Genomic DNA, 23354 nt, shown 5'->3' on the forward strand with positions numbered 1-23354 from the left:
AGAATATGGATGGACAGACAGACAGACAGAGAGAAAGATTTATTTTAAAGAACTGGTTCACACAACTGTAGGGGCTTGCAAATCTGACTTCTGACTTTTACAGGGCATGCTGGCAGGCTGGAAATCCAGAAAAGAGTTGATACTGCAACTCCAGTCTGAAGGCCAACAGGAGGCAGAATTCCTCCTTCATCAGAGGAAGTCAGCCTTTTTCTCCTAAAGCCTTCAAATGGTTGGATGAGGCCCATCCACATTGTGGAGAATCAACTTCTTTACTCAAAGTCTGCTGATTTAAACGTTAATCTCATCCAAAAAAATACCTTCGCAGTGACATCTAGATCGAGGTTTGACCAAACATCTGGGCACCATGGCCTAGCCAAGTTGATACATAAAATTAACCATCACATACTGTGTCCTAATTTACTGTTTTTTATGTCTGATTTTTAAAAAAGATTTCTGCCCTCAGCAAGTTCCAAGTCTTGTCAGGAAAACAGTGTCTAATGCAGCACATTGCCCCTTCAGTGGCCCAGTGAATGTCTGTTAAATTATCCGGTGACCCAATTCACTTGACAACATAAATGCCCAAAACTGTTAAATGTGCATGTAGCGTAACTCAAGAATGAGATTCTGAAAAGGCAGGAAGCTCTATGGTGCCTCCATGTGCCTCCAGTGAAGTCTGGATTGTGTAGAAAAGACAAATTAAAGTTGCAGAACTCGGCACAACTCAATATCTTTCTGGTTAGTGAATTAATCCCAAACGTGTCATGTTTAGAAAGGCTTCTGTAAGAAGGTCCACATAAGCAAAAGAGAAGCAGAAATCATCAGAAAATACTCCCCAGGGAAGAAGAGATTTTTCCCAGGAATAGAGTTGACCATCGAACATATTGGTCCATACAACTATCTACCCCATAAGACAATGAGTTTCTGGTCAGTCGGGACCATGTCTTACTCAACTTTGCTCCCCAAGCAGCAAGCACAAGGATAATTAGTATATTGGACATTCCCAAGGGCACTTTTCTGTGCCCATCCAAACTATCCTCCTGCCCTTCTCTACTGGAAGGAAGAGCTCTCCCCCAGCTACAGGCTGAAAATGGAAGGTGCTTCCCTCAGTAGCAAGCGGTGGTCATGTGACCAATTATAGCCAATCAAACAGGGGTTGATTGGGGAGGTTCCAGGAGGGAAGTCCTTTTTTAACAAAGTCACAGAAGCGAGGAGCAGTTGTGTGAAGATGTGATACACAGAACTCAGCAACCTCTAAACCATTAGATAGGAAACCTGAGGAGAAAATCTCATCCCACTGAGGAAGGTGGAGGGGGTGGATGAAAAGTGTCCAGACCTGTGATGACATCAGACAGCCTCTGAGCTACTGCAGAGACCCCCTACCTATGGACCACTTGATTTGGTGACATTTTCAAAATATATCCAAAATCTGACTCTTTCTAACCACCCCCAGCACCGCCATGTGCCCCAGGCCACCACCTCCTCTCCCCACAGGGCTCCCTGCTGCTGCTGTGGCCCCTCCCAGGCTATTCTCCACATGGCAGCCAAAGTGAACTTCTATGAACTTCTACAAACAGATCATGCAAATACTCCCCCAGAACCCCCCAAGCCTTCTCTTCCCACTCTGTGAAATGGCCAAAGCCTTTACCACATGGATGAAGTCCTCTAAGACCTGGGCCTTGTCGACTTCACTGACCTTACCTTGTACCACTCCCACTGCCTGGAAACCCATCAAAGACACAGAGCACACTCCCTTCCACAGAATTTGCACTTGAAGTTCCCTCTGCCTGGAACTTGACTGCCTTCCTCCTTTGCTTCCTTCAAGTCTCTGCTAACATGTCATCTTAATATCAAGGATGTCCCTGACACCCTGTATGAGAGCACTGTCCTGCAGAACCATCTATGATACGGAAATGTGTCATAACCTGAGCTTCCAGTACAGTAGCCACTGGCCACACGTGGCTACTGAGCACTTAAAATGCAGCTAGTGTGCTGTGGAACTGAATTGTTACTATTTTACTTAATGTTAATTAATTCACATTTAAATATCCACATGTGGTTAGTGGCTACCCTATTGATAGCTCAGCTCTACAAAACAGCAGCTTCTCCCTGCTACTCTCCCATAACTCCATATTCCCCTTACCTTACTGCATTTTAATGTACTTATCATTATCTAATGTACCATAAAGCTATACAATTATCTGCTTCTCATCTCTTTCATTTTTTAAATGTAAGCCCGATGAGAAAAGACACTTGGGTCTGTTTTGGTTACTACTGATCAAGAGAGTCTAAAATAGTGCCTGGTACAGGGTTTGCATTCAATTAGTATGCATGGATTGGATTAATAAAAGTAGGGAAGGAGGGAGGGAGGTTGTCTGGGTCTATCCAACTTCTTAGGTCACATGCCTCAGTTTAGCTCTATGAGTTTTAAATAGTCTAATCAAGAGTGTGGGTTGCTGAAAATCGCAGGTCCCTGGTCAGCCTTCACTTCAAATCCCAGTTTTGACACTTCCTGCCTATGTGGCCAAGGGTAACCTGCTCCATCTTTCTGAGTTACAGAGACTACGTTTTACATCTAAGCTTTTCCATCTGTAAAATGGAAATAACAATAGCTATGAAAAAACATAACAGAATATCTGGCATTGAATAGGTACTCAAAGCAATTATTGCCAAAAAAAATTTCTGAGTATGTGAGAACAGACTGGGGCTTGACTGGGGGAGTATTTTTGTTTTCTAAAAACTCCTGCCGTCTTCTCCTAGCCTTCCATACCCTTTCAAAAAAAATAGTCAAAGATCACAAATGTGAACTTTCCAAAACAACAAATGTCTATGTTGCTGGAAAGAGCTGCCTTTGTGACGTTTATGGGTTTCATTCGACTTTCCTCACTTAGATTCTCAAGGAACAAATAGCATTGGCAATCTTGAAATAATTACCATTGTAATTCACCTAAACCAGGGCTGTTGTGGTAATTTAATTTTCAGAATAAAATTACACCAGATCCAAAGGAAACTATTCAGACTTCCTTTCACATTTCAAGTTTGTCAAGTCGAAATCTTACTGTCAAACAGAACATTCCCAGTGCCCAGCAACCAACACACAGACACACAAATATACACACATACTTAAGCCCAGTGGTCCAGACATTTATATTCTTACCTTTCCAAAACTCCCTTTACCAATGGCCCGCAGAATCTGAAAATGGTCAAAGTTGACTGCAAAAGAAAACAAAAAAGGAAACGAGTCAGATTTGCTAAACCTGGTATTGCCCCTTGAATATCCTTACCTATGTACCTACCCACCTATTCCAAAGGCTCTTGGCTCAGGTGTGCTATACTTGCCAGAGCAGCTGTCAACCCCTGAAGGGATCCACAAGGGAATTTGCAGCACATTCCATTTTTTCCCCAGCACACAGATTGTCCATCTGAAGCCTTCCCTTCACACCACACTTCTTGATGGGGCTCTGCAGTCTTGCTGCTTCACTCTCCACCCCACTTCTGCCTGGCTTCTACATGCTTCCCTATACCAAGACAGGTCAACAATGTACGGCCTTGCCAGTAAATCCCATGGACATCCTCCCCTCCTTTGACTTGTTCACTCTCTCAATTCTCCCCTTCACACTTCACTTCCTTCTGCACACTCAGCCTTGTCCTCCCAGGCATTAAACACTAGAGTCTGTCAAGCCTTTTGTCCTACAACCATTCTCTTGTCATGGGCTCCAAAGGCTGCAATGACCACCTAATTGGCAGTGGCTCTCCAAGGTGTCTCTAGCCTTGGCTGTATGTGTCAATGCCTGCCCACACGTCCTCATGGAGGTTCCAAAGCCACCGTGAACTCAACAGATCCAAAGCAGAATGCAGGATAAGTGGTCTCAATGTTCACTGGCCCTATATGTGCAAAACCTGGGACTCATCCTTGACTCCTTTCTCCCCTTACCCCATATCCGATCTTTCAGCAGGTAGCTCCATGTTGTCTCTGCACAGTCTCTCACACCTGTCCACCCCTATGGCCACTGCTCTGGTCTAATCCACCATCTTCTGTCTCCTGGACCACTATGGTGGCCTCCCAACATCCTCACCTGACTCTTCCACTCAGGGAAATGTGTGAGGAGCCGAGTGATCTTGCTTGTCCTCTGCTTCCTCCCCTCCGATGTCCCCTCCATTGCTCTCAGTGGAAAAAGGAAATCCTTCCCCAGGGCCGCAGGGCTCCAGCTGCTTCTCCTGCCTCCCTTCCCTGCTCACTCCCATCACCTACTGAATGCCAGACACGTGAGAGCAGCCATTCCCAGGCCTTGAGTGCTCTCCTCCTTGCCCTACCCTTGTTCTCTCTGCATCCTCAGAAGGCTGCCCTCACCCTCCAGACTAGGTCTGGCTCCCTATGATAAACTCTCATGGCACTGTGGAACTTTCCCCAAAATACATCGCTTTGTGTAATTTTACCTTTGTATATTTCATTAAGTTCACTTTTCCCTACTAGACTCTAAGCTCCCTGAGTTCAAGGGCCATGTTTATTTTTTTCTGTTGTATCCTTAGCACTCAGCACAGTGTTTAGTACACAGTTAGTGTTCAATAAATATTCATTAACAGAAGGAATGATTGAATGAACTAATCTCCATATTCATAGTGCCAAACACAACTCCTGGTACATAATAAGTGTTCGGTAAATATTTTTGAATTAGACTGAATTACAGCCAGTTTCCAATAACTAGAAAAGACATGTTATTTACAAAAAAAAATGAAGTGAATTGATTAGTTCACCACATAATGGAAGCAAAGATGTGAGGAAGTAAATGAATACAATTAGTTCCTTGTATATTAAACTTATGCAATGGAGGATAATTATGTTGAGTTGTGTCCCTGCCAAGCCAAAGTCAGAATCCAGCATGCGGTCGAATGCCTAACGTGCTTAGAATAGAGAGACGAAGTTAATGGTTAACTTACTAAAAGCTTGGTTCTTTGATTTAGATTTATTTCCTTTCAGGATAACTTGCCAAGAAAGAGATTTCATATTTTCACCCTTACTCATTCACCAAAGGTCAGAGGAAAAAAAAGCAATGAGCTTGGACTGCAGCTTGTTATGCAACCAGCAGCATGCTAGGAAATGCACATGTCCTATCGAGGAGCTCCCGAGGTCCCCACGGGGCAGGTACCACTGTCAGGTCCTCAAATCAGCAATGAACATCATGGGTTCCCTGAAGGCACCACGCTGCAGCACGCTGCCATATCTTCATGCTGCTGTTTTCCTTGCCTGCAAGACCATTTCTCCAACACCCCTTATTTTGGGAAAAACTTTTCATTGGCCTTTGACAAGCAGCTCATGCGCTTGCTCTCTTGGGAAGCTTTTCCCCAACCTCCAACTAACCATTTTTTTTCCTTAGAGGTAACTCTGAACCTTCTGTAGACATCTAACAGGTTTGGGAGAACATTTCCTGGAGTCAGTCTGCTCAGGTCCACAATACAGCTCTACTCAGTCAGTGAGTCCTTAGCCGCATCATTTAGCCTCTGTGTGCCTCAGTTACCTCATTTGTAAAATAGGGAAAATGGGGCCTACCTTCCATAAAGAGCTCAGAATCATGCCTGGCACACTACAACCTTTCAAAAAGTGCTAGCTCTGTGTTAGGGGGTGAGGAGCAATTCCCCTCCCTCTTTTCTGGTTTCTTCCATTTGGGATATTGCCTTACACATCCGTGGCCTCTTGCCCCATCCAAGGTGGTACAAGTTATCCGAGTGGTGAACCGGGAAAGGAATGACACCAGCATACTGATGCTCACTGTGCCCTCTCTGTGGAGTCTGACTTTAGGGAGTGGCCTCTCTTCTGCTCCTTCTTGCCAGAAGCTTTTCAGGACCAGCTGCCATGAGGAGAGGTCTGTGGGGTCCAGATTTAGCATTGGCCAGGTGGGAAAGTCCAGCTAATTCTGGGCTTCAGCATTAGGGAGCGCATGATTACTGCCTTCCTGAGTTATGTTCCTTGGCCGCAGCTTTATCGCTGTAGAGGTGAGACTTGGTTCTCTATCAGCCTCCTCCTCTGTCTTGTCTCCTAACTGGAGGGAGGTGTTAATTACTGAGCAAATGGTCAACTGCCAAAAGCCATTATTACTTTAATAATTAGTGTTATAACACTGTAAATTTTCCCACTCACCCATGTCATCCATATCCCCTACAAAATTGTGGGCTCCTTTGGGGAAATTAACAATGTATGGGGCAAAAAGGCACTTAATGAATGCCTTTCTGCTTATTGGACTAGATTGGATCTAGATGACTTTGAGCACACGGCCTGTGGTTCCTATTTATTTGGCATCTCTCTGGGGTGTACTACACTGATACTGACATAATAGCGCCTAAAAGAAGACACTTTGAATAAGTGAAAAGTTAATACTTGGTTGATGAACAGATTAAAATGGCTTCAGTCAATGAAAATGCCAAGCCAATAATGGGTCCTAGAATCGCACTGTCACATGAGGTTGTTTGCTCAGAGTAGGAAGAATTGGCCGGGGGTTGTGAGAGGGTTGAAGAGTGGTTTCTTTGGGTGACCATCTTGTCCTGGTTTCCTTGGAATCTTCCTGGTTTTAGCATGGGAAGTTCTGCGTCCTTGAAAACTACCCAGTCTGGGGAAAACCAGTTTGGCACCCTTGGTTTCTGATCATGAACCCATTCCATCTGAGGAAGCCACAAGCACTGCTTGGGCTGGCAGAGTGACTGGACTGGAGGTGAAGTATATTCTTGAAAAGTGGTATCTCACCACCAGACTCTTAGAGAGAGTTGCAAAGGGTGACACCGCTAAAAGTGTACCACTAGGGTAGAAATGGGCAACGCACTGCTGCAAAGGCAAAGACAAGGAGTGTCAGTGTCCTTGCCAAAAACACAAGGACAGTGGCACCTGCCTTGCCAGGCATCATGAAGACAATGGAACAACACATTGGGGGCGTTATTTGCTCAGCCAGGCTCAATTCTCCCTTCTTTCTTGGTAACAAAACCCCAGCTCTCCTTAGGGATCACTGTGGCCAGCCCCAGGCAATGAATGATAAGTTGCCCATCCCCAATAAAGTCATAATTGATCAAATCCAGTGGCTTTTTCAGAATCACCTGGAACCTTGTTAAGAGATCAGTGGGTACCACCTCCTGAATTCACCTCCTGAATTTCTAAGGAGGCATTAGAGAATTTGCATTTCTCAGAAGTTTCTAGGTGGCATGATGGTTCTGGGACTGCACTTTGGGAACTACCAATCGAATTAATCTGGACAATTGTGTTCCCCACTTTTCCAGCCACAGTGCAGCCAGCAGTGACCTTGTTATCCAGATCTAATCAATGAGATCTAATCAATGAGATGGAGACATTTTTGGGAAAGCATTTTTTGTGTACGTGATGAAAGGGGCACACTGAGCTGGAGTAGCCCTTCCACTCTCCCGCTTCTTCCTGCCTTCAATGTGGACGTGATATCTGGAGCTGCAACAACCATCTTGTGACTATAAAGCCAAAAACATGAGCAAAGGACCAAGACAGATGCAGGGAAGCCACTCCTTCTTGTGAGCCTCTGAACACATGCCAGCAACCACTTATCTTGGGACTTAATATATTAGGAAAAATAACAAAACAATTTTATTTGTTCAGTGGGTCAGGTTGGCTATTATTAGAAGCCGGAAACATTCCTTTCTGATACTCAAAGCCAGGCACATAGCAGCGGCTTAGTAAATGCTAACTATTCTATTGTTAAATGTCCGGCCCCACTGCGATTTTACTAAGAGGCCAAAGAACAAGAGTTATTTGGGACAACAACATAGGAGCCAGGCTGCCTGGATTTGGATTCTCACTCCAACACTCAGTGGCTGGGTGATGTTAGAGAAGTCACTCAGGCTCTCTGTGCATCAGCCTCCACACCTATATGATGGGTAAAATACAACACCTACCTCGTAGTGTTGTACATGGTGTGTTAACTGATAAAGGTTAAGCATTTGGAATAGTACCAAGCATGAACTAATGGCTACAAGTATTAGGTATTGCTATGAATATTATTCTATACTAGTGGCTTTTCCTCATATGTCACCCTTGTGATACAACAATGGTCTGATTAAATCATGACAAAATATTCCACTACTGATACATCTGGAAGTGTATTAGTGCTAATTAGTTATTGATGGTGACTGATCGCACTGGGTAAATCTTGTTGTCCTACTTTACATGCCAGTGGGCTCTTTTCACATTTCCACTAGACCAGTTATTTCCAATGAATTTCATAACACACTTCCAACACTGCAATATTCATGAAGCTGTTTATTCAAACAGCCAAGAGTGAACTTTCAAGACAGCTAGTAACTCTTTCAAACAATCTCTAATGGAAAGTAAACCACAGTCCACATCCTGTACAAACACATGCATTTAAGCACTGTGTGCATCAAGCAAGAAAAGCAAACATCCCGTTCCTGCCCTCCTAAAAACCTGAAACCTGCGGCTCATTCCTTGCAGAGTTGGTGCTGGGTACAAGATTGCACATGGATGGGTCATGCGTGTGTTTAGTCTGGCTAGTCCAATGATTAAAATTGTTTTGAATAAGTTACAGTATTTAAAAATTAGACATTGTCATCCCCAAATTCTGGTTTCTGACATGCCTTAGTCTGTTTTGTGTTGCTATCACAGAATGCCACCAACTGGGTAATTTATTTATTTTTAATTATTTTTTCACAGTTCTAGAGGCTAAGAAGTCCAAAATTAAGGTGCTGGCATCTGATGAGGGCCTTCTTTCTGCATCATCCCACAGAAGAAGGGCAGGAGAGTGCAAGATAACAAAGAAGCAAGAGGGGCTAAGCTTGCTTTTGTAACTCACTCTTGTGATAACTAATCTACTCCCATGATAATGACAGCAGTCCCTTCATAAGGACAGAGATTTCATGGCCTAATCACCTTTTATTAGGCCCCTCCTCTCAACACTGTTTCATTAGAGATTTAGTTTCCAACACATAAACTTTGGGGAACACATTAAAACCACAAGAAATTGGAAGATTTGCCAAAAAAATCTTGGGCCTGCGATGCCTTTCCACAATATTCTCTCTGATTCACCACTGTCACACCTGGCCCAGTTTATGCATCTCTGTTTCCTGCCTGATTCTGTAAGCATCTGAGTTATGGGTCACTGGGCTGCAGCAGAGAGAGGTCCCATCTGTTAATGGGGAGAGAGTCGGGCCATGGATGAAAAGGAGGGTTTGGTGTTCCCTGGACAAAGGTTTAAACAAAGGTTTAAACCCAGCCCCACTATTTGAGTCAGTGTGAACCTGAGGACATAAGTTAACTTCCAAGCCTAGATTTTCCATTTATTAAAATGGGGGTAGTGATGCCTGCATCTCCAAGTCAGGGTGAGGGCCACAGACAGTGAGGTAGCAAAAGGCCAACTCAGCAAACAGAAGCCACTGAAGAGTGGCCACCCAATCCCCTGGTCCAGCCATGGGCCTTCAACCTAGTCACTTAACATCTCAGAATCTCAGTTTCTTCATCTGTACAATGAGGTAACACCTCTCTGCTAAGATTTTTCTTGGAATAAGACTATTATATAATCAGCATATAATGATGGCGATTATTTGTTTTTGAGTTTGTCTCTCCTTAGTACAGAAATAATCCAGGTAACCAGATGACCCCTTAAGAAAGAGCCACAGTCCTGTTCATTGCTGAATCCAGGTGCCAGGCAGGTAATGCTGTGTTAAGTACTCAGTCAAGATAATGACATATATGCATGAATGAATGACCTACATTGAGTAGTAGGAGAATGGGTAGGGGGCTCTCCGAGGGAGTGGGAAATGAGATCACCCTCTCTACAGGAAATTGTTGATGTTTACACAGAAAGGGGGCTGACCAAGCTGTGGCAGGCATCTACCATGTAAAGCTTCCATTAGTCGCTCGTTCAAAAAATATTTTGGGGAGAACAAATACATTTTTACTGAGTAGGTATACACTTGTTGAAATGATGACTGAGTGTATGCTGCCTTCCAGGCCCTGTACTATGTACTGGGAACCAACACTGAACAAAACACACAATAAACCTACATCTGGGGAGCTGACCTTCTGGTGCAAGGAGACAAATCTGCAACTCAATGGTAGAAAGTGGCAAATTCTGGCCAGGTACGGTGGCTCATGCCTGTAATCCCAGCACTCTAGGAGGCTGAGGCAGGTGGATCACTTGAGGTCAGGGGTTCTAGCCAGCCTGGCCAACATGGCAAAACCCCATCTCTACTAAAAATACAAAAATTAGCCAGGAGTGGTGGTGCATGCCTGTAATCCCAGCTACTCGGGAGGCTGAGGCAGAAGAATCACTAAAACCCAGAAGGCAGAGGTTGCAGTGAGCCAAGATCACACCACTGCACTCTACTGCAGCCTGGCTGACAGAGCAAGACTCTGTCCCAAAAAAAAAAAAGTGGTAAATTCTATGAATGAAAGTAAATCCAGGTATATGAGTTTCCAGGTGCTGGAAACAAATGGCCACATACTTGGTAGGTTAAATAATACGAATTTATTATCTTACAGTCCTGGAAGTCTCCCTGGACTGAAATCCTGCTCTCAGCAGGACTGTGTTTCTTCTGGAAGATCTTGGGGAGAATCTGTCTCCTTGTCTTTTCAGCTTCCAGAGGTGTCCACATTCCTCAGCTTGTGATCCCATATCACTGCGACTTCTGCTTTGGTTGTCACATCTTATCTCACCCTTATGCATCCCCTTTTATTTATTTAACTTTTGTTTTAGGTTCCGGGGTGCACGTTCAGGTTTGATACTTAGGTAAACTGCATGTCACAGGGCATTGGTGTACAGATTATGTCATCACCCAGGTAGTAAGCATAGTTCCTAATAGGTAGCTTTTTGATCCTCTCCCTCCACCCAGTGTTTGTTGTTCCCCTCTTTGTGTCCATGTGTTTTTATTGTTCAGCTCCCACTTATAAGTGATACCCAAAGAAATATAAATCATACTATAAAGACATATGCACACAAATGTCCATTGCAGCACTATTCACAATAGCAAAGACATTGAACCAACCTAAATGCCCATCAACAATAGACTGGATAAAGAAAATGTGGTACATATACACCATGGAATACTACACAGCCATAAAAAGAGGAAGATCATGTTCTTTGCAGCAACATGGATGGAGCTGGAGGCCATTACCCCACACAAACTAACACGGGAACAGAAAACCAAATGCCTCCCTCTTATGAGGACTCTGATTACATTAAAGCCTACCTGTATAATCCAGGATGCTTTCCCCCATCTCAAATCCTTCAGTTAATCTCATCTAAAAAGTCCCTTTTGCCATGTAATATACACAGATTCCAACATTTAAGACATAGTTACATTTGAGGAGCAGTTGTTCTTCCTTCTACATCAGGTAAGGTGATAGTGATTGTGTTGGGGCAGGAGCTGCAATTTTAGACAGGGTGGTCAGGGCAAGCCTTTCTAAAGAGGATAATAGAGCAGATCCATAAATAAAGTGACAGAAGATGCCATGCTGATATGAGGAGGATGGTTATTTCAGGAAGAGAGAACAGCATGTGCAAAGGCCCTTGGCAAAAAACATGCATGACAGTCCCCAGGAGTAGCAGGCAGGCAAGGATGGCTGGACTGCTGTGTAGGAAGGAGAGAAAGTGGGAAAGCTAGGGTCAGAGGAGAGGTCATAAGCCCGCCATGCAGGGCTTCACAGGCTGGGGTAAGGGCTCTGGGAAGTTTTTCAAACATAATGAGAAGGTACTACAGGGTTCTGAGAAGGAGAATGAAAAATGTGGTCTGTTGATGTTTGTTTAAGCTGTTTGGAAATATTCAAACTTCAATCAAAGCATCTTAGATGTAATCCGATGGAGATAAAATTGCCACATGATGGTAACTAGGGAAGCAGGATCTCAGTAACTGTACAGTGATCTCAGCCTGCCTGATGAAAGCTGATTGAAAAGATGGGGTGAGTGGTCAGACATCAGCCTGGAAAAGGGGGAGGCAGAGCAAGCCCTTAGTGCTGGTGCAGCCTGTGCACACGTGGGAAGCAGTGAAAGGGGCATTCTCATTACTGGATTTAGGTCTGTTCTCCTCAAATTTTCTGAGTTCCCTGATAGGAGTGGAGGACTTCAGATGTGATGGCTCTGCTCCCAAGGATCCTCTGCCTAGCAGAGGCATGCCCAGGTCCTGGCAGACATCAAAAGGGGGTGATGGGTACAGTGGCAGAGTCAGGCACAAGGTCAGGGAGAAGAATCCATTCCATCCTGTTGGGACCATCAGGGAAAGTTTTGAAAAGCACGAGACACTGAGCATAGACATGAGGAATAACAAAAATTTCCCAGAGGATGAGAAGAACGGATTTCAGGAAAATCTTCAGCAGTGGCATGAAACAGCAGGATGAGTTCCAGGAACAGCAAGACAGAAGTATGAGTGGAAGGGATGAGTGGGGCAGGGTGGAGGAAGGCTTAACCCACTGGATTGGTAGACATTTCCTTGGGCAGAGAGGGTCAGGCCTCAGCAGAGCCTTAAAAAACCATTGCTCAAGGGGCCCCACCTCCCTTTGTTTACCAAGTTGCTCTCCAATGCCTGATTTGGCCTCCCAGGGACTTCAGGTTTTGGAAAGGGGTTATTTTGGACAACAGATTAGACCACTGCAGTTCTCAGGAAGGTGTCCTCTTGGTGTGAACCTATTGGTTCCAGGGTGCTGAGTTTGTTCACAGGTCCAAGGCCAAGAGATTACTTTCTTTGCTTTTTGCCTACCTTCTCAAAGCCGACAGCCCAAGCCCGGTTTGGATTCTTCAGTAGCATCGCATTGTGCATGAAATAAGATCCATGCTCCTCACCATGGCCTAGAAGAACCCAGTCACCCCTCCTGCCAAACCTCCCCACCATCATTCTCCTTGCCATCACCACAGTGTGTGTCAGTCACACATGGCTTCTGGCTGTGCCCCACAGCCCAGGAACTCTACTATCATAGAGCCTTTGCCCTGCTGTCCCTCTGCCTGGAACGCCTGGCCCTGGTGCCCCATTGCTGACTCCTTCCCATCCCCCAGGCCTCCCTCCCCTGGAGAAGGTGAGAGGTCTTCCCTGACCACCCTATTTGGGTCACCTCCCTTGGTACTCCCTACCTCACTGCTGTTTCTTTTGTATTTTTTATTTCTGTTTTAGGAATTGTCATGATCAGAAACATTTAGTGTTCTCCTATTGACTTGTTTATTGTCTGCACCTCTCCTCTGGGATGTCAACTCCTTGAGGACTATGAGTTTTGCCTGTTTCATTCATTTCAGCATCTCAAGCACCTAGAACAGTGCCTGGCATATAATAGGAACTCAATAAATATTTATTGAATAAAAAAAGAAAGAACAAGTGAATGAATAAATATTGAATGGGAGAAATCCAAAGGAGTGCTGGCTGTACACATTTGCAATGAGAGGGTCACTTCTGCCTAGGGGGTTAAGGATATCTTCAGGAAGTATCTCACCATAGTCATTGATAAAATAGGCACAATGATACCTACTTCTTAGGGTCGTTAAGGTGATTAATGTGGTAAGGTACTAAAGGTTGAGGCACACAAGAAGGGATATGTCAGTTCCTCTCAAGTTCGTGTTCACATTTAACATAATTACAATCAAGGTTGTTCTCCAAAATTGACAAAATTATTCTTAGGAGAATAAATAGGTGAGAATAGGTCAAATGTTCTGCCAAATAAGTTTTGAAGAGAAAAGTTTCATCCTACCAGATGTAAGAATACATAGTTTATTCATTCAACAGTAGTCATTGCACAGGATAAGACGCCTACAATGAACAAAAGAGACAGAAACTCTGGTGATGTGTACTCTACCAGAAACCAAGTCACAAAAATGTCCACCAGAGCTTGAGGAAGGTGGAGGGAAGAACACAGCTTTGGACGTTAACAGACCTAGGTTGGACTCCAATAAAGAAGAGAAGAGTTATTCAGTGAGCAGGGCAAGGAGAACTGGCTAGCTACTGGGGAAAAATAAAATAAAATAAAATGAATGTCTCTCCTTTCACTAGACTCCAAAATAAATTCCTGAGTGGATCGGAGTTACTCGTAACAACATAAAAGCCATAAAGCTCACTGCCTAACATGAAAAGCATTCAATAAATATCAGTCTCTTGCTTTCCCCATAACTCATGGAGACAACTATTTAGGTGTGTGATTTTGTCTCTCAGCAGATAATCTATTAGTTCAAGGCCACAGTCTCACAGGCTACACAAGGGCTGGAATCGACAGTTCTCCAGGCAATACGCACTGAGAAACTACGTGTATGTCCCTTGCTTCAAATGCTGAAGGTGACGTTTTACCCCAGAAATTCCAACTGCACCCTGTTCACAGGTAAATACTAACATTCGTGGCTCTGATTAGAGCCGTCTGCACACAGCTTCCCTTTCTCACCTCATTCACAGTCATATCCTGAGCTGATAGCAGCCAGAGAGAGATTCGGCTCCTGGCCAGTGTCCATTCTGGCTGGCCAGGGCCAGTAGCCGATCAGTTGTTCAGAAGGGACTCTTCCTCCACTACCTGTTTACTCCCCATGTGCTTGAGGCACTGCCTGGTACGAAGTAGACAGCCAGTATTTGCTAAGCTGAGCTGCAACCACCTCTTGTTGCCTCATTAAAAATTGTTTTGTTTTCTAGTTGATTAATGTGCTTTGTAAAGCCTTAAAACCTCTTTTTACCCCTCGCTCCACACCCTTATCAGCAAAAACACTGAATCTACAAGCATTCAGGAAATCACATGCCTAATTCATACAGGAAAATATTACACAGCAATAATCTCACGAGAGAAGATAATTTGGATGCTCGTGGAAATGTGGAATTCAGGACAAGAAAAGAATCAAATACGTGTTTGAGAGACAATAAGAATTAAACTATTGATTCCTCGAAAGCAAACACTGCCTTATGAATACCTCCTTCCTGCATTCCCACTGTGTACGTTTCCTAGGACAGTTGTAACAAGTTACCACCAATTACGTGGCTTCAAACAACATAAATTCATTGCCTCACAGTTCTGGAGGCCAGAAGTCCAAAGGGAAGGTGTCCTCAGGACCATCCTCCCTGTGAAGGTGCTAGGGGAGGGTCTGTCCTTGTCTCTTCTGGCTTCTGGGAGTTGCCAGCTGTATTAGTCTGTTTTCACGCTGCTAATAAACACATACTGAGACTGAGTAATTTATAAAGGAAAGTTTAACTGACTCACAGTTCCACATGGCTGGGGAGGCCTCACCATCATAGTGGAAGGTGAATGAGGAGCAAAGCCACGTCTTACATGGTAACAGGCAAGAGAGCTTGTGTAGGGGAACTCTCCTTTATAAAACCATCAGATCTCGTGAGACTTATTTACTATCACGAGAACAGCATGGGAAAAACCCACCCCCATGATTCAATTACCTCCAGCCAGGTCCCTCCCACAACACGTGGCAATTATGGGAGCTACAATTCAAGATGAGATTTAGGTGGGGACACAGCCAAACCATATCATCAGCCATCCTTGGCCATTCTTGGCCTTCCCTGGCTTGCAGCTGCATCACTCCCACTTCTGCCTCTGTCCTCATATGGCCTTCCCCTTTATGTGCCTGTCTCTGTTTTCTCTTCTTATAAGGTCCATTCTAAATCCAGGATTTTATCTCAAGTTGCTCAACTAATTACGTATACAAAGACCCTATTTCCAAATATGGTCGCATTCTGGGTGGGCATAATTTTCAGAGAATTGCTAACCCAAAACAGCACCTGACATGAATAAGAGGTTCAATAAATGATGACTGGATGTAACTGAATGAGCCTCATCTGTGCCAGTGATGCAGAATCAGGGCAATTAATACTGTCAATTCACCACAGCCCCAAACTCTTCCCTCTGCCCCCTGCCCCCTGCACTCAAGAGCTGCCTGGTTATCAGACCCTCACACCAGGCGAACCTCACCAGGAATGATTTGGTCCCAGCAGTCAGTTGTTTAAGTACTTAATGTGCTTAATATCCATTCTACACAACGAGGACATTTAAATTTTCTGGGACGCTCAATTGTATGGCAGCTAATGGAGGATGTTTGCTTAGGTTTAACGGAAAGATAAGTAAAAATGTAATCATCGGCATCAAGATCCCAGCTTGTTTATTCTCATCTGGTTAAGCTCCCTTCATGGCTCATGAATAAAGCACTTAGGCAGCACCAATGTCCATGGCACCTTTATCTCAGCATTGAGCATTCTGAGCATTATGTGAGTAATGCTGTCATCTGTGCAAAAGGAGAGGGAATACACATTATCCCAACTATTACCTATCACCACTCCCCTTTCTGCTGCTCAGTATTGAGCTGAAAAATATCAGTAGACTCTAAAACACAAATTAGGTCCCAGACCCTGTATTATTCATTCCCTAAAAAGATCAGGAAATTGATAACTGGGTTTTCAGTAGAAATGGCCATGCTTTAGATATTGCAGAGCTGTCCGTCGAATCATTTGTTGAGAGATTGGCAGCCTTTACAGGTGATATAGTCATGTTACTTTCTATTCACCTGATGTGTCCTAAGTTGCACAGCTGAGGGTTGGTTTAAAAAGCAACTAAAAGCCGGGCGCGGTGGCTCATGCTTGTAATCCCAGCACTTTGGGAGGCCGAGGCGGGCGGATCACGAGGTCAGGAGATCGAGACCACGGTGAAACCCCGTCTCTACTAAAAATACAAAAAATTAGCCGGGCGTGGTGGCGGGTGCCTGTAGTCCCAGCTACTCGGAGAGGCTGAGGCAGGAGAATGGCGTGAACCTGGGAGGCGGAGCTTGCAGTGAGCCGAGATCGCGCCACTGCACTCCAGCCTGGGTGACAGAGCGAGACTCCATCTCAAAAAAACAAGCAACTAAAGCTATCTCACCTGGCGCTGTCAGCGCTGATTCTACTCTACCAGAATGAAGAGCTAAATCACAAAATTTTGTTTCCAAAATATCTTTTTATTTCTACAACTCTAACATGCACAGGTGCTCATCTACTTTGCCATGGGAACATGCCCAGGCAGCACTAGACAGTGAGACATTGGGCAGTGTGAGTAGCACAGCTGTCCTGGCGAAGACACCCTAGACTATCTGACAACTAGCCAACTCCCAGAGAAGCGAGCGGGCCCAGCCAAGCTCAGCAGGGCTGGCCTGCAGGGCAGTGAGGGGCTGAAGGCTTGCTGGAGTGGCTGCTAAGTAGTATTACTGACAAGGAGGTGGAGAGAACAACGGAAGGATGGAGGGAGAGAGAAAAATGACAAGAAGGGATGGAGATAAAGGGCACAAGGACTATCCTAAGAGGAGCCGGGTATTTTAGCTACAGGAGAACTAAAACAATTTTAACAAAGAAGAAGTGGAGGACCCACTCTATCCAATAGTAAGGCCTTCTCTGTAGCTCTAGTACTCAAGACTGGGTAGTATGAGCAGACAGACAGACATATGGAGGAATGGAACATAATGGAGAACCCAGGCTCACATGATGTGCCCAACTGGCTTTTGACCGAGGTGCAGAGGCAATTCAGTGGAGGGAGGATGGCTTCTCAATAAATGGTGCCAGGGCAACTGGACAACCACAGGCCAAAGCGAAGCTCAACCTAGGTTGAGGCAAGGGCCTCCAGTAGATCTGATGGGGGCAGATCACTGAACAATTCTCCTAGATGGGAATGAGAGGCAGCCCCTTCGTGGGGGTCTGTGGGAGAGGGAGGTCCACAGGAGGCAGAGTTACAGATGCAGTGAAGTCACTGGGTTTGAAGCAAGGAGTTGGGGAGTAGCTATTTTCACTATGAAGGAGGAAGCAGACCCCTTGATGAAAGCAGAAGCAGATGGAAAGTGAGAGAATAGAGGTGCGGGGATGAGAGTAGAGAGGAAAACCAGGGAGATGTGTCCCAGATGACCCTGGAGCCCAGACATATGCATGTGGCCCAATAGCTTCCGAAAGCCAACACTGGGTGCAGCAGCAGGCTCAGCCTGCTTGGCATCTCCCTGCATCGCTGGCCTCAGGCCAAGTAAGGCTGCTCTGGTCCACCACGCCCACCCACACCAGGTGCTGCTGCAGCTGCCCCCATGACTCTGCCTGAATCCCTTGATTCCTGTCTCTAATCATAAGCTGCTCAGGGAGGGGGGCTGGAGGGACCTGTCGCATTAATTTCTACATTCTCAGTTCCTAGCCTGAGGCCACATGTGGGAAAGCCTTGTATTAGTTTTCTATGCTACAAAATAAATGATCAAAAATTCAGTGGCTCTCAGCAACATGCATCTACTAGCTCAGTGTTCTGTAGGTCAGAAATCTGAGCAGGATCAATGGGGTTCTCTGTTTAAGGTATCAGAAGACCAACATCAAGGTGTTGACCAAGCTGCTCTTGTTGGACATCCTGGGGAAGAATCTGCTTCCCAGATCATTAAGATAATTAGCAGGATTCCGTTCCCTGCAACTGTAGGACTAAGGTCCCTGTGTCTTTGCTGGCTGTGAGCTGGGAGTCTTCTCAGCACCTAGAGGCTTGTCTAGTATACTGCAACAAATCCCTCTTCTGCTTCAAATCTACCTTACTTTCCTTTCTGCTACTAGTTGAAGAAATCTGTCTGCTTTGAGAGAGATCCTGTCATTAGATTAGGCCCACTTGCATAGTATCCTCTTCACAATGTAATGGAACATAACCCAGGAGTAAGATTGGAGGGGAAGGTTCATGATGGGCCATCTTAACATTGTGCCTCCTACAGGACCCAGTAGGTGATGAATTCTTTGTTATGAACAGCCGAAGAGTAAGGATGTCCCCTAAAACACACACGTGCATCTATATGCATGCTCACACATAAACACACACATGCATACAGGTGCATGCACACACACATATGTACACATGTGTGCACACATACACATAGTCTTGTTCCCTTACTAGCCTAACACAAACTGGAATAATAAAATGGGAAGCCTCATTGAGACCCTTTATATCTATGGCCTATGGTGTCTCTGTAGAGTTAAGATCTTCTGTTTATTTTGTATTTCCTTTCTGACCTTCCATGAGGATCTGGCTCTATTCCAGGCCCTGAGCCAGGAACAAACCAAACTCAGTCCTGGCCACCCAAGCCCTCACTTTCTGGTGGGTTAGGAAACACTGCATGAGATGTGGGAGAAGAGAGGGACCCTCAGGAAGCAATGGGCTGGGGGCCAAGAAGGGAATGTCCATCCACCTCTAAGAGAGTCAGGGAGGCTGCAGAACTAAGAAAATGCCAATGGTTTTACAGAGAAGAGCAGAAAGCACATAGCTCTCAGCAACACAGTGAAACCTTTTGCTCACTCGGACATCTAATGAACTTAGAACAGCCAGAGATTTCAGGACTTTTTCTCTGTGAGAGAGCAAAATTATGTAATTTGAGGAAGTGAGCTCAACTTAACAAGCTGATGGGGTTTGTGATAGTTCCCCTGGCCAACAAGCTGGGAGGATGCTGACATTTTGGCAGAACCAGGGCATGAGAGACTTACTTTTTGAATAGATGATATGAGAATTTACCTTACCTCTCTTCTCCTCTGCTCCTATAAAACAGAGGTCACAGGTGTGTTGTGAAAATTAAATGAGATCACACATGAAAAGGCTAACAGGCTTTGATCTGAGCCCCACACATACTAAGTGATCAATAAAAGGCAGGAGGGCGAATGGTGAAAAGGTGAAATGACATGAGGATGAGGAGGTTGATGGTGGTGGTGGTGGTAATCATAGTTGTCATGGATCAAATTGTATCCCCCCAAAACTCATGTGCTGAATCCTAACCCCCAGTACCTCAGAATGTGACTGGATTTGCATATGTGGTCTTTAAGGAGGTAATTAAGGTTAAATGGGTCAAAAGGGTGGGGCCCTAATCCAATATGACTGGTGTCCTTGTAAAAAGAGGTGATAAGAACACAGACGCACCCAGGGTGGCCACGTGGAGGACACAGAGGGAAAGTGGCCGTATAAAGCCAAGGAGAGATGCCTTGGAAGAAATCAACCCTGCCCACACCTTGATCTCAGACTTCTTGCCTCCAGAACTACAAGAAATAAATTGTTGTTGAAGCCCCCCAGGCTGTGACACTTTGTTACAGCAGCCCCAACAAGCAAATATGATAACAATGATGCTAGCATTGTGATTGGAAAAGCACAGGGCTGGGTGTCATCAGGATCCCGGGTTATGGAGGAAAACAACTCCTTCAATCCTCATTTGTGCCGGCTGCATGAGGCTCCAAGGAAGATGAAGCCGGGTGCAGAGAGAGCAGCCGGGAGGCATGTAGGATCCAGGCAATGAAGAAATGAGGGAAACTTGAGAGACACATGGGAAACTGACCAGCAAGACCACGGGACACAGCCAGAGAAGTGTGGAGCAACACCTTCTGTCTCCACAGCTTGGGGCATGAGTGACACAGGAACAGCAAGGCCTCAGGGAGCAGAGCCCACAGGAGAAAGAAGAACCACTCTGCGGGGAGGTGGGGAAGTTGGCTTGGGTCCTGTTGAGTTTGAGGCAGCTGTGGTGATAAAGAAGGAGACCCAGCAGTGAGAAATGAGAAAAGGAGCTGGGATTTGGGCTCCACAGCCACAGGAGGAAATGCATGAGCTGGTGCAGATGGAGCAAATAGAGAGCCAAGGCAAGGGCTGAGGGTGGAAGAGCACCAACAGCTGAAGCAGGTGGAGAAGGGACTCAGGCAGAGAAGGAGTGCACAGAGAGGTGGGAGAGAACCAGGGAGAATATCATGGAACCCAGGCAGGAGGGTGCAGCAAGGGAGTGGTCCAGCAAGGCCAACACCAGATGCAGTCAGCCCAGCAACCTCAATGAGAACCAGGACCTGCACATAGTAAATCCTCCAAGCATTGGCAAAGGAACAGCTGAGTGAGTAAATGAGTGAATGAGTAAATGAATGAGTGAGTGAATGAATGAGTAAATGAGTGAGTGAGTGAGTGAATGAGTCAGGGAATGAATAAATGAGTGAGTGAGTGAGTGGGTGAATGAGTGAGTGAGTGGGTGGGTGAATGAGTGAGTGAATGAGCAAGTGAGTGAATGAGTAAAAGAATGAGTGAATGAATGAGCAAGTGAATGAATGAGTAAATGAGTGAATGAGTGTGTGAATGAATGAGTGAAGGAGTGAGTTAATAAGTGAATGGATAAGTTGTGAATGAGTGAAGTGAGTTAATGAGTGAATGAATGGGTGAATGGGTGAGTGAGTGAATGAATGAGTGAATGAGTGAACAAGTGCATGAATCAGTGAATGAATGAGTGAATGGGTGAGTGAATGAATGAGTGAATGCATGAATGGCTGAGTGAATGAATGAATGAGTGAATGACTAAATGAGTAAATGTGTGTGAGTGAATGAATGAGTGAATAAGCAAGTGAGTGAGTAAAAGAATGAGTGAAGGAGTGAATGAAGGAGTGAATAAATGAGTGCATGAGTGAATGAGTGAATGAATGGGTGAGTAAGTGAATGAGTAAATGAGTGAGAGAATGAGTACGTGAATTAGTGAATGAGTGAGTGAATGAGTGAATGAATGAGTGAATGGGTGGACACTGTGAACACACAATCACTCTTGCATGATTCTGTGGAGGTTGATCCCTTCTGTCCCATTTCCCACTGACAGTGAGATCTGCATGGACAGGCCTGGGCTGTGTTCTCCTCAACTTTTCTGGCCCCTCAATTGTGGCTGGCAGCCAAGTGGTGCCCAGGACAAGTCTCCTGAACAGGATGATTGTCCCTGGCCTGTCCCTGGGGGCAGCAGTCTCCTTAGTTGTCACAGCAAGACTGAACACAGACTTTGGTGCCAGGCAGGCCCCACTCCAGCCTCATCCCTTCCACCCACTAGGACTTGAGGCTTTGTTTCCATTTCTGTGAAGTGGAAACAATAATATCTCTTACCTTCAGAAGTCATTAACACCCAGTCCAGTACACTACCTGGCAGATCAAACCTGCTCAAGAAATTATGCCTGCTGTTATCCTTTGCCCTTGGTGTTATTGTTATCATAATTATGATTACTGCTAATTGGTCCTATTCTCATTAATATTATTATAATGACCTGATTGCACAGCCAGAATTGGAGCCAGCTTTTCCTCTTTCACTAGTTTTATGACCCGTTCCCTAATCCTTAATAGAAGAATCATAACAACAGCTATATAACAGGGTCGTTGTGGGACCAAATTCTTTAATACATGTAAAGTGCTTACAATTTGCCGTTGCAAGGAAATGGAACCAACCTGAGTGCCCATTGACCAAGGAGTGAATAAAGAAAATGTGGTATATATACACCATGTAGTACTGCTCAGCCATAGAAAGGAACAAAATGTATTTTGCAGCAACTTGGATGGAGCTGCAGGCCATTATTTGAAGTAATTCAAGAATGGAAAACCAAATATCATTTGTTCTCACTTATAAATGAGTGGGTCTTGAGGACCCTAAGCTCTGAGGACTCAAAGTCCTAAGAGTGATATAATGGACTTTGAGGAGGTTGGAGGTGGGGAGGGATAAAAGACTGGATATCGGGTAAATGACTAGACTGAATGTACACTGCTGGGGTGATGGGTGCACTAAAATCTCAGAAATCACCACTAAAGAACTTATCCATGTAACCAAAATCCACCTGTACCCCAAAAACTATTGAAACAAAAAGAAGAAATAAAACCAAGTATTCTTAAATGAAAATATAATTTTATAACATAATTTCTTAAATGAAATATTATTTTATAATACATAGAAATTATGTATATTTTTCTATATGTATTTTCTATATATATTTCATACATATATGTAAAGTGCTTAGAAAAAAGCTTGGCATCAGATACTTTCTCAGTCATTAGGCTTTTAGTTGTAATTTGTTACTAACACAGGAAATCTCAAAAATTCTCATGACTACACACATCATCTCTAAACATTACATTCACTCCACAAGTATTTTGTACAGTATTTCCGCCTTATCCAAGGGAGATACGTTCCAAGATTCCCACTGGATGCCTGAAACTTTGGATAGTACTGAATCCTATATATACTATTTTTTTCCTATAACATACCTCCCTATGAAAAAGTTTAATTAATAAGTTAAGCATAGTAAGGGATTAACAATAACTAAATATAGGAAAATTGTAACAGTATACAGTAATAAAAGTTATGTGAATGCTTTCTCCTTCTTTCAAAATCTCTTCTTGTACTGCACTCCCCCTTTCCCTTCTTGTGACAATATGAGATGATAAAATGCCTATGTGATGAGATGAAGGGAAGTGAATGCCATAGGCATTGTGACAGAGCATTAGGCTACTATTGCCTTCTGCTGTATCGATCAATCTGATTCAGGTGATCCTGGATCATCGAGCCATGACAATATCGATGGCCAGATGTCAGGAGCAGATTATGTCAATGATTACCAGTGTCACTGGCACAGTGTCTATAGCGTGGATCCAC

The 23354-nt window shown here is 44.6% G+C and overlaps 1 protein-coding gene across 3 annotated transcripts in view; it reads right to left on the reverse strand.

Moving 5' to 3' along the window:
* Positions 1 to 23354, reverse strand: part of STK32B (serine/threonine kinase 32B) — a 440365-nt gene that overhangs the window by 347357 nt on the left and 69654 nt on the right. For 2 of the 3 annotated variants that reach the window (XM_055245661.1, XM_055245659.1), the window contains exon 2: positions 3155 to 3210. In XM_055245661.1, coding sequence (XP_055101636.1) covers positions 3155 to 3210 — 56 coding nt within the window. Of the gene's footprint in view, positions 1 to 3154; positions 3211 to 15169; positions 15219 to 23354 lie in introns of those variants that run through there. The other variant, XM_055245660.2, reaches the window with a different exon arrangement.

Source organism: Symphalangus syndactylus, chromosome 16, assembly GCF_028878055.3.
Source record: "Symphalangus syndactylus isolate Jambi chromosome 16, NHGRI_mSymSyn1-v2.1_pri, whole genome shotgun sequence".
Taxonomy (NCBI): domain Eukaryota; kingdom Metazoa; phylum Chordata; class Mammalia; order Primates; family Hylobatidae; genus Symphalangus; species Symphalangus syndactylus.